Below are 11,965 nucleotides of genomic sequence, written 5' to 3'. Positions count from 1 at the left end.
CCTGCTCCACGGCCTCCAGAATTGGCAGCATTATTGCTCCATACTTCATTTACTTACGTAAGTCTGCCATCTTCTTTTCCTTTGTTAGGTTAAGTTAAGAACTAATACATGTATCACGTGATTACACTAAGTTTTTATGATTTTCTCCTGATCTCTCTTGCCTTCTTGAAACACCTTTCTAGTTTTAATTAGTATTTTCAGGTGTCAATATGTTAAAAGGCCTTTGAATAAATATGTTTTTAGCTGTAATTTTAAGTAGCAACATTCAACTTTGTGTTTCTGGGGCACGAGTATGTGGCACAAAGGCATTCTTCAAACTAGAAAAATAAAAACTTGGCATTCACGTAAACAAAATGTAAACCATCTGGTTTACAGAAATAGTTAAAACAAAAAGATTGGATTATAAAGTTTATCTCGTTATTATGATGGAAGGAACCAAAATGCAAGTCAACAACCAGGAGATAAAGAAAACGTTTTAATTGAAAATACAAAAAACGTACAAAAAACTGGGAGGAGGCTGCAGGGATCCAGGGAACATGATGCAAACGGAGTAGGACAAGAAGAAGGAGCAAGGAGTGGGTGGAAGAGAGGAGGCTAAATACTGGGAGGGCTGGAACAACAGACCTGAGCTGATTGGCTAACAGGTGTCAGGTGTGAGGGGAGAGATCACACTGCAAAAAACTAAATCTCACCAAGTATTTTTACTTCAAATATCTTAGTACACTTAAAAAATTACAAAACTAACTTTAAAATAACTTAAGCAAGATTTAGGCACTTGTTTTAAGTAATTTCTTAATATTCTAGTTCCATTGGTAAATTATTTCACTTGTAACATGGGAAAAATGAATTAAGTGAAATAATCTACCAATGGAACTGGAGATCTTTCAAAAATATTAAGGAAATATTGACTTAAAATAAGCGTTTTAAGTCAATATAACTTGCTTAAAAACGTTACTTGTAAGTAAGTTTTGTTTTATTCCAAGTGTACCAAGATATTTACACTAGAAACTGGATTAAATTACTTGGTAACATTTTGTCTTTTTGCAGTGCAGAAAGCAGGCTGAAGGGAGAGAGAGAGAGAGGAAGGCACAAGGGGCGAGGGAGAGTAAACAAACAAGGGAACATGGAAAACCAATCTAACTGAAACAAATAATTACTAAAGCACAAGGAATAAATAAACAAAATATAACTAGATCAACTAAGACTGAAAAAAAACAGACACAAGGAAGCAGAAGAAAACAGATAATAATCAAAACTATGAGCCCAAAATCCAAAAACAACCCAAAGTCCTGATACTCATCTCCATTCAGTCAGCAGAATGGTAAGAGAGGTAAAACTAAATCTCCAGAGCTCATCGTTACCGACCTGCAGAAAGAAGGTCGGAAGCTCAGATTGTGGTTTGATTTCTGTGGGGAATTTGCATTTTCTTCACGTTTATGTTTTGGTTTTTATCGGGTGCTAACGCTTTAGCCCACAAACATGTTAGATGCCCATAGGGGTGAGTGTGTGCGTCTGTCTCTGGATATGGTCACCAGCTTTACTGACCCTACAGGGATAAGCAGGTGTAGATAATTGATGGAGATGAATACAGGGCACTGGAATTGAGGACTTATCTGTGTAACGCCACCTGCTGTGCTTTAAAATCTTTGTAATCGAGGAGGAAACCACATATTACAACCAAGAAGAGCCCAAGGCAGAAATACACTGTTAACCAGTCACTTGCAGACAAAAGCTCTCTGTAACTGTCTGACTTTAAATGTTTGTCTTGTTGTTTCCAGCAGCTGAGCAGTCCATTGATTGCAGACAAGGTTGTTTTTCACCATCCTTTCTCCTCGTTTGATGTTGCGACACAGGAACCTATTCGGTCTCCCTGCCTTACATCCTAATGGGAAGCCTGACCGCTGTGGCAGGGTTGCTGAGCCTCCTGCTGCCTGAGAGCTTTGGAATGCCGCTGCCGGACACAATCAGTCACATGCAGCAGTTCCCTGGGTAAGACTGACCCTCCAGGCCTCTGGCCAAATGACAACTTATTCATTTTAAATGTTTTACAGGCCTGATCTTGTCAACCTGACATGTTGGAGCTCTTCCTGTAAAACCAGACCAACCAGGAACAGAAACTAACTTTAGCATAATGAATAATCAAGCGAGGTCCCTCAGCAAAATGCTTGTTTGTGATTTTGAAAGTGTTTTCATTCTGTAATTATGTTTCTTTTTAATTATGTTTGTAAATATACATATGAATTGAACATAGCATTAGCTGTCAACATGAAGCTAATGAGAGAAAACTGCAGCTCTCTTCCCATTGAGAGTTAAAACCAGACATTTACACACTCTGAAAATAAATGTTTTTTTTCTTTTTTTTAATGAGATTTAAACTTTTTCTGTTTTAGGTCAGTCAGGCTCATTAAAAAACTGCTTTACCCGGTAAACACCAGAGTACTTGGTGCAGTATTTCTTTTATTTACTTTGATTTCGGAAACGTACGTATGCTAGTAGAACTATGCCTTCAAAAAAAGCTCAGATAATGAGTCAGTCCTTCAAATGCTTCATGTAGATTAATTGGCAACATGTGTGTGATGGATGCAGATGTGCTGAAACTGCACATCCTCATCATGGGTGAGATGACCACTTGCATTTTTATGTTTGTCCAGATGTTGTCAGAAGACACCAAACTCTAAATATGAGGAAAAAGCTGGGGAACAAAGGTCTCAGGTCAAGAGGAGCCGCCCTCAAATCAATCAGCAGCTATGAAGTGCAGAAATGAGAAAATCCATCTGATCAGGGAACCAAACAGAAAAAAACATTTTGAATGATTTTTTGTCCAACATTTCCTTGAAAATCATTAACATACCTGTTCCGTTCTCTACTGTGCATTATTGTTATCATTTCTCTCCATTAATACAACTTCAGCCATAGCTGATAAACTGAAAATGATGTAGCAGAATAAACAGTTTAGAAAGTAAAGTTACTCAAATACAGGTTACAGGTTTTACCTTAAATTTCGGTTTTACATACAACACTGTGAAATTGTCAGATTGTCTATATAATTTCTGATTTGATAAGAGTCACATGAACCTGTCCTCCTTTTTAGCAGTTCTCTAATAAATCATGCATTTTTGAAACTGTGATTCAAAAATGTACATTTGACTGACTTGTAATGACTTTCCTTATTTTTGATGTTACTTTGATTATGACTGTGCTTTAAAGTTACATATTGACCTGTGAGTATGGGTGGTAAAGCATTTTGACCACTGACAGGTCAAAATGGTTAGCTCTTTGTCATTTTGTTTTAAATAAGCAGGTCATCATCTTGGTCTTAAGTCAGGGTGATAAAATGTAAAAATGTGATGAGAATCAAATAGTGATGACTAGATGATGACTTGGTCAGCGCGGTTGCTGTGGGGCGTCAGAAATGGTCCAAAGAAAAAACATAGAATTGAGACGGAGAATCCCAGTGGGGAGTGAAGGCGATCCAACATCCAAACAGCTGGATCCATGTTGAGCACTAAAATTACTCCAAGACAATAACATTTACATTACTCATTTTAAAACGTTGGGTCTGCTGTTCACCTGATTTAAAGGGAGAGAATTATTTTAAGACAGAAAGGCTTTAATCTACACTACCATCAGGGCGATGCAGGTTAGCAAATATATGTGGATGAAACGATGAGAACCAGATTTCTACTCCCTAGAGCAGGAGTGTCAAACTCATTTTCAGCTGGGCCATATCAATACAGGACAGACTTTCCAAAAAGCAAAACTTCCCTGTAACAGGAAGACTTTCCAAAACAGTTCAACACTGCACCAATTATTTAAACTGGTTTAAGGTGATGAAATCTTAAGCAAAGCATCATAGAGGATCCATGAAGAGACAGTGAAAAGGCAGCTCAGTTTTTTTCAGCGTTAGTTTCCACGTTTGAATCGATAAATGCAAATAGTTTCTGAATAATTTCTGAATTATTAAAGCATGGACATTGTTTTTGAAATATTTAGCTAAAATTTCAAATAATGACTTGATGCAACAAATAAAAAAGGTATGCATGTTGAAATGTAAAAGACCTTATTTTCAGCCAAACATATTTGATAATATTCATAGAAAAGATAGTTATCTTAATGCAATCAATCCCTACTTGTAACCTCTAAGCTATATTTGCAGACACTTTTCCTTCACAACTAACTTTCAACCATGAACTTCAGATTCCAACAGGCCTGCTGCACATTTCCTAGTTACACCTCTTTAAATTGTAGCTTAAAGTAAGTTTGTACTCCTGGACAGTTTATTTTATTCAGAAGGATAGATGCAAATATAAAGTTTGAAGTGGAAGTCATTATGTGCCAAGTAAACAAGAGAAGCATTAGCGTTAAACTAGTTTATATTACTTTTTACATCATCAGAGTCTCGGGTCTTTTAATGGTGTTTCACCAGATTAAAAACATTTCCTCTAGATTCCACCAGAGGGCGCTAAAAGCTCAGGGACAGAAATGTGCCATTGTAGCCAACTTGTTGCTCTTGCAGCTACTCTGCAAGAGCAACAAGTTGGCCTTCAACTCAAGCATAAGAAAAATCTACAAGGAGCAGAGAGAGACAAATAAAGTTTAAATATGTGTCTAACTACGATAAACGTTTTGGGTGTAAAATTACAGACATTTTTAAACATGAAAAAAATAAAGCAGACTTTTACTTCTGACCTATTTTAGCAGCCTTGACACAGCATTTCTCTCAGACTGAATGCCTACTGTATCTTCTGTTCAGGGTCACAACGCAGCTTCTGTTACTGAGCAATGTGTAACCCACGGCTCCTTGGTCTTTTTGTTTAGGCTCTGGTTTGAATCCAACTCAAAGGCACTCCTCTTTGTGCAAAGACATTAAACCCTTTACTAATTAACCATTCAGCTGGCCCGTTGGGTGATTGGATTTGCAATTAAACTTTAACTTGCTGAGGTCTGTTAAGTTTCAGTTGACCTGGTAGTTGTGATGAGTGTTTCTTTCCTCCTTCAGATAATTATCATGACATTAGAACAGCTGACCTTTAAGCCAGTGACTGGTTGCTGAAACTAAATGTAATAAGAGTAACACCACACCACTGATGAAGCTCCAGTAGTGGATTTCTAGCAGTATGTCACGCTGACATTTTTTTTTTTTTACCATATTTTAGATTTCTTTCTAAAATAAAAGTACCTTTATCTGTGTTTTTATTTCACTTAAAGATAATGTGAAGATTGCACTGAAGCCCCACAACTTGTTCATGAATTTACTGATGTTGGGTGTGTTTCTTTTATCAGTTGCAAGTTTAAGCTTGCTTGAAATAGAACAGAAATTAAACGGACAGAAATGTAACTTGAATAGAGAAATGAAAGAGCGATTAAAATAGTAGCCGGGATAAACAGTTGCATTTCCAAACCTTATGGTTCTCAGATGAAGCACCTCCACCTATATACTCTAAAACAAAACATTAAGAAAAGAGGAAAGTAGCAGCATGAAGACACATTGGGACTTCTTTTAGGTCTGTTTACACAAAAATATTAATTTTGTATCAAAATCCTAAGTAAATTTTACAAACCAGGTGATCAAGATGTCGCTGTCTACAGGCAGCAGCAGTTCTGTGGAAGTCTCACACCGTTTAAAAGATACTATGATTAGAGAAGAAAAGCTCATTTTAGGTTTGCTGTCAAGATATGTTAAGGAATGGCACCCTGGGTAAACAGCCACTCCCCAGAGTAGAAACACCTGATCTGAAACCAGATGAACCCAGCGTGGACCATAAATCATAAAATCTAATGTAATGGCATCCTCTAGAGTGGAAAAAACCCAAAACGATTCTTCCACTCAGTCAGAAGAGTTTAAAAAAAGGTCAAACTGCCCCAGTTCTTAAAGACACAAATTCTTCAAAAGCCAGTGTGGGGCCAACTCCACCCTGAGACTCCACCCTGAGTCAGTGCTTGATCTTTGATTTAAAGGAGATAAATTGATTTTCTGTCTCCAAAGATGGTAGAAAAAGGACTCTACTAAAAAAAGTTATTTAGGTTAAATTTGGAGAAATTTTGGGTGTTGATTAAAAAGTAAAACTCTAAAACTTAATTTCTAGGGCCGCAACAAATTAAATGGTTTTCGTGTCGTCTTCCTGGATCCACCGTAATCAAGGACAAATTACTCCCATCAGAAACTTTGCTGTTTACGGAGGAAAAGCACAAAACAAAAAAAACATCAGTTTTCTTGTCACAGCGAGTTGTGGGTTGGACAGATTCACAGCAGGAAATAAACCACAACTAGAGAAATCCTCAACCTGCGCACATTCATCCATGCGCCGGATTCTGCCTCGAAATGCCCGCTGCAACTTCCGACACCAGCAAAATCACTGACTATGATGCGGCGACCGCCTTCCTGGGAGAATGGGGACCTTTCCAGCGGCGGGTCGTTTTCCTCCTCTGCCTGAGCTTCATTCCTAATGGACTCACTGCGCTGTCTGTGGTGTTTCTGGCCGACACGCCGGATCACCGCTGCGCGCTGCCCGCGCACCTGAACCTCAGCGCGGCGTGGAGGAACAACAGCATCCCGCTGGAGGAGGATGCGAACCGCGACGGCGCTTTGGTGCCCAGCAAGTGCTCCAGATACAAAGTGGAGAATTTATTGAATTACTCGGAGAGAGGCTTGCTGCCTGGAGCCGACGTTAATCTGTCTAATGTGCCGAAAGAAGGCTGTCTGGACGGATGGGAGTTTGACCACAGCGTGTATACTTCTACCATCGTCTCTGAGGTGTGTGGATTAAATGATGCTGGATTTTGTCAAGGTTCACATGCAGGAAGATTTTAAAATTTTGGTTATAAAGATCCCCTGCAAAATCCAACCAAATCCATTAAGCAAGGTTGAAAGTTTTGATATATTTATAATCAATAAATTATAATTTTCTTTGTTTGAGAATGAGTCTGTATGAACACCCAAAAGTCCCATTCTGTGAAGGATGAAAACGACCAAACATGCAAAATAGAAATTGTTAATGAAGATATTTGCACTCAGCTGTGACAACAAGTCAAGTTCTAAAAAATAATAAAAAAGTAAATATCCCTCCTATCAAATCTACGGCCAAAAATCCCAACATTTTTGGTCCACAAATGGATAAACCAAAAGTACTTTAGGACACTTAAAGTTGTCATAAAAATTGGGTAAAGGCTCCTATTAACTCCATTAACTGCTACTGTTTCGTCCTTTTTGTAAATTATTGACCAACCTGAATTTAACTTATTTGTGTTTATTTTTTGACAGTGGGACCTGGTGTGTGACCAAAGCTGGAAGAAGCCCCTCACTACTTCTTTGTTTTTCGGTGGCATTCTTGCTGGCTCCTTCGTTTCAGGACAGCTCTCCGACAGGTTGCAGACTGAATATTTTGTTACAAGAACTGAACTTAACCCGAGGCAATCACTGTTCTGGTTTTATACATTTAAAAAATACAGTTTTTTTAAAATGTATAATCTAGAAAATATTTAGGTAAACTTCATGCAAGTCAAAAATTCTATGAAACCATTACTTCTCATCCCGCTTCAGTGCTGCATCTTTGATTTCTCCCATTGAACTTGATTTCTTTGGTGGAATTTCAATCAGGACAATCAGCGAACAGAGTGAGAGTTGAAGGATGGTTAGTTTTCTGTTTTGGAGTTGTAGACTGCTTATGGTTGTAATTCAGCAACAGCAGTGGAGAAAGTAATTGAAGCCATTCAGACATCTCATGGGTGAGAAAGATGATGTTTGCCTCGGCACTTCTGTGCATTTTCAGTAAGCTTCAGATCTCTGGTCAAGCTGGCTCATTATGGTAGCCATTGGATAAAATCAGATCTAATCATTTAAAACTTCAACAGATTTCATTCCTACAGCAAGTAATCATTTCTCAGTAGTCGAGGGTTCAGAGCAAAACGTAGAACAAGGGTTTGGCTTTCACTACAGTAATGCAACAGAATGTAACTAATTGTTCACGAACCTCTCTCTGCTTTGTGTTCATTTCAGATTTGGGAGGAAAATGGTGATGTTTGGTACCATAGGACTGCAAGTAGTCACAACACTGATTCAGATTTTCTCTTCAAGCTGGATCATGTTTGTCGTTTTGTATTTTCTTCTTGCAGTGGAACAAATTTCCAATTACGTGGTTGCATTTGTTCTAGGTATGTCAGTTCCTGTGTGCACAACAATCCCCCAAACAGATTTAAATTTAATGTAATATATTTTTGTGTTCAGGAGCAGAAATTTTAGGTCCTCAGGTCCGAACTTTTTTCTCCACTGCTGGAGTGTGTCTTTTCTTCGCGGTGGGCTACACACTCCTACCTTTGTTTGCATTCTTTGTGAGAGACTGGAGGATGCTTCAGGTGGGCTTCATGTTGGCTGGCAGCGTTTGTTTGCCCCTCTTCTGGTATGTATCATGTTTGCATGTCGTTTTTGAGTTGATTTTCTTTTCATGGAAGATTTGTTTCAGATTTCTTTCCGTCTTGGATGTTATTTGGCAGTTGCAGCTCATTCTAAAATGTGATTTCTAGATTTCCTTCAGGGATTTCCCTCAATCCAGTTCTACTGTTTAACAAACGTTTCTTTTTCTGTTTTAACCTCTGAATGACAGGCCATTAAAAACCAGGTTGGCAACTTTTTAATGATACTTTTATTGCAGAAACTACACAAGAACATGTTTGTAGGATCTGGAGGCATGGGACAACAACAACTAAAGCTAGATGTATCATGTTTAAGAAATATAGCAGCCGGTTAGAGGAAAGTTTGGAAAAATAGATGTTTCATTAATTTTTTGTAGCGATGCCACAAAGAAGTCTAAATGTGAAGTTTCCTGTTTTCTAGTCCATCCATGTTCATAATCATTTGAAGGCTGAATTATGAATATCTTTCATGTAACTGCTTACATCCGTCGCTGCCACGATATTTAATGACTTATCACATGAACAGTCATTCATGTGTGATTTTCATTTCATTTATTGATAAAATTAAACATGTTTAAACTATCAGTGATGAGCAAAAGTGCAGCATAAACATAAAATACTTTTACTGTGATGTGGAACTGCATCATTCATAAAAACTTAACAGATGAGCTCAGTCACCTCAACAAATGCAAATACCAAGGTGCAGTAATTGGAAAAAATATTAAATGTATTTTCTGTTATTCAAAAATTAAAATGGCTGCTTGGAAAAGAAACATGACCGAATGTTATTTCTAAATGTTTTCTGCTAGTGTTTGTATATGATGCTTCATATTATAAATTCAAATGACTTGTGTGACGACTTATATGACTCATATGCACATAAAAAATATGCACAACTAATGTCATGGATTTACATTAGCATAGGTACAGAAAATGTGAAACAAAACTTATTCCCTTTGTAATATTTCTTCCTGATTCACAAACGTCTAATTTTCTTGTTTAGATTATGAAACTGTAAGTACCTGATAAAACTGCCTTTAATAAGACTGTGCATTTATGGCTGTGCAAAACTCAAACAGATCACCTACCATAGCAGCTGTGCATCATCACTGAAGTCTTCATTTTCTCTCGCCTTCCGTCCACAATGTTGCAAAACGAATCAGGTTCATCCCAGAGTCGCCTCGCTGGTTGCTTTCCCAGGGTAGAGTCGAGGAAGCCGAGGTCATCATCCGGAATGCTGCCAAGATGAACAGGATTGAATCTCCACCCGTCATCTTTAGCCCTCTGAAGGTCAGAGCATTAAACACCCACCATCACCTGCACTATTCAACTCTTGGCAAGAGTTGAATCCTCTTGCCAAGTCCTGTTACATTTTGTAGGTAAGCTGTAATGTTTGGCTTCTGTGCTACTTCCTTTGTATTCCCGTATAAGTGCTGCAAACATTTTTGTCCAGTTAAAGCCACATGTTACTTTATTCACTCAAAGTGAATACTTTGTAACCCAGGCTGGACTGGCACTGCCCTTTTTAGCCATTCCAGCCCATCATGATTATTTATAGAAAATGTGAAGGTATGACACCAGCTGAATGCTGTCAGCTGGTTTGGAGTAATAAAGACCCATTGTGAAAAGTCCAAAGAGTCATTTGCAGTCGGATTACTGCCGACGACATATTTGCGTTTGTAGATAGATTTTTACCCAGAATGCAAATGGAAAAAAACCGTGAGCGAAACGGTGACTGGTACTGACTAGTATATATTTCATTGAGGGAAACTAAGTTTCAAATCTGCTCAAGAGCCCCCCTGGTGGTTGAAGAAAAATCCACATATATATGAAAAAAAACACTGAATGCTCTCTGGTATTGTTCAGGGGGCCGGACCAAATGAGGAGGCGGGCCGTAGCTTGGGGACCCCTGCTTTAATGCGTAGGCCCACCGGACATTTCCCCAGTACGCCTAATGACCAGTCCACACACGGTTGTAACTGAAGTTATAGGTTATAACCTGTTTTAATGAAGAAGGAAAGAAAGCAAATTCAAGCTCAACTTTTCAGATAATTTTTGAAAAAAAAATAGATATAAAAATTTGTTAACCATCCCTCCTTTTTCTTCTAATTCACACATGATACTTTATTTGTTTATTGCATAAAATCCAATTAAAACACATTAATGTTTTGGTTATAAAGTGAGAAAATTGGAAAAAATAAATAAATGTAGGACACAGGTTGCAATTTGGAATATTGCAATATTTTTATATATTTTATATATTTTGTGAACCCAAACAACAACACAGTTCTTTACAAGTTTTAAAGCAAACCAATAGTGTATTAGTCACTGTATGTTAAGAAGGAAATTATTTTTGTAGCTGAGAGACTTTGCCTTTAGAAAATATTTCCTGCCTGGTCTCAGTATTGTGTAAAGTTGAAAAAGGAATAATTAACAAATAATGAAATTAGTTTCCTCTGTGCAGACACTGGCCCTTCATTTTCCTTCTTATAAAAATACTGCAAGACCCTCAGCAGGGTTCCAGGAGTTTGTTTGATAAAAATGTGTTAATGCATATTCTAAGTAGTTTTTATTCTTAAGGAAGATGCAAAAACAAGATGTTGTAGAATTGTTTCTGATTGTTCAAGCTGTGAGAAAAACGTTGCCACTTTCAGCAGACTTGTAAAAAGTCCAACCTGCAACTACTGGAGGTTGGCCAAAAGTGGAGGTATGAAAGTTGCCAAGACTGCTAATCAATCACAGTAATTACTCTCGTGACATTGCTATTTTCTAAGCATTTGTTGTTCCTGCTTTCTCACAGAATGAAGGCAGGACTGGAGAGACGAGAGTGCACAACATCTGTGACCTTCTTCGTTCTCCAAACATCCGATGGCTCTCTGTCACGCTGTGGCTGGTCTGGTTAGTCTGACATTTTCTCAGCTGACATGTTGCTTAGCAAATACACATGCAGAGCTAGTACACTTTACACCTGTCATCTCAAACTGCATTCCTTGAAGGCAGAAGTCCTGTGACTTTTATTTGTGTCCGTTGTTCTACACTCTTGAATTAAATGTCTGAATTGCTTCACTAGCATGCAGTCAGCCTCTGCAAAGCTAATAATGGAGCCAGACGCTGAAGAAGAGAAACATCTAAAAGTTGCAGGACCAGGCCTGCAACTTTAAATGCAGGACAAGTCCTGCATCTCAAACTCCTCTTCTTAAAGGAGTTTGAGATGATTCCTTAAAACACACAAAAATTAAAACGAAATTCAGTCTTGCATGCACTGAACTAGTTTGTCTCTTAAAGCGTCAAATTCAATGCACCTCAGTCAGTTGAATGTAAACACACTTAATTGTCTTGATGCCTATGGCAAAGATACAAATCTGGTTTTGATTACTAACAACATGCTTTTACGTGTCTGATCCTGGAAAGGCTCGTCGTTTTATACTTTTATAAACCGACAGCAGACTCAGAGGTGTGCTCTTCTTTCACAATATTACCTCACCATCTTGTAAGACAGAACTTTATGCATCATCAGGTAATTCAGTCCTGAAACCTTTAGATGTTTCTCTGCTTC

At 38.0% G+C, this 11,965-nt stretch overlaps 1 protein-coding gene and 1 long non-coding RNA gene across 2 annotated transcripts in view; both read left to right on the top strand.

Moving 5' to 3' along the window:
- On the top strand, window positions 1-3,151 carry LOC106942737 (uncharacterized). The gene is made up of 3 exons (XR_001423707.1): window positions 1-57; window positions 1,854-1,989; window positions 2,652-3,151. It is a non-coding gene; the product is annotated as an uncharacterized LOC106942737 (long non-coding RNA).
- Window positions 3,152-5,967: 2,816 nt separating this feature from the next.
- The window catches only part of LOC106942735 (solute carrier family 22 member 5-like), a 13,752-nt gene continuing 7,754 nt past the window's right edge, over window positions 5,968-11,965 (top strand). The window contains exons 1-6 of the mRNA XM_015026073.1: window positions 5,968-6,754; window positions 7,262-7,365; window positions 7,997-8,151; window positions 8,225-8,396; window positions 9,573-9,699; window positions 11,210-11,311. Coding sequence (XP_014881559.1) covers window positions 6,323-6,754; window positions 7,262-7,365; window positions 7,997-8,151; window positions 8,225-8,396; window positions 9,573-9,699; window positions 11,210-11,311 — 1,092 coding nt within the window. The 5' untranslated portion in view covers window positions 5,968-6,322. The remainder of the gene's footprint in view (window positions 6,755-7,261; window positions 7,366-7,996; window positions 8,152-8,224; window positions 8,397-9,572; window positions 9,700-11,209; window positions 11,312-11,965) is intronic.

Source organism: Poecilia latipinna, unplaced genomic scaffold (assembly GCF_001443285.1).
Source record: "Poecilia latipinna isolate Pla-1442-1.1 unplaced genomic scaffold, P_latipinna-1.0 Scaffold4511, whole genome shotgun sequence".
Classification (NCBI taxonomy): domain Eukaryota; kingdom Metazoa; phylum Chordata; class Actinopteri; order Cyprinodontiformes; family Poeciliidae; genus Poecilia; species Poecilia latipinna.
The sequence above is the reverse complement of the archived record's forward strand: the minus strand, read 5'-3'. Positions and strand labels throughout refer to the sequence as shown.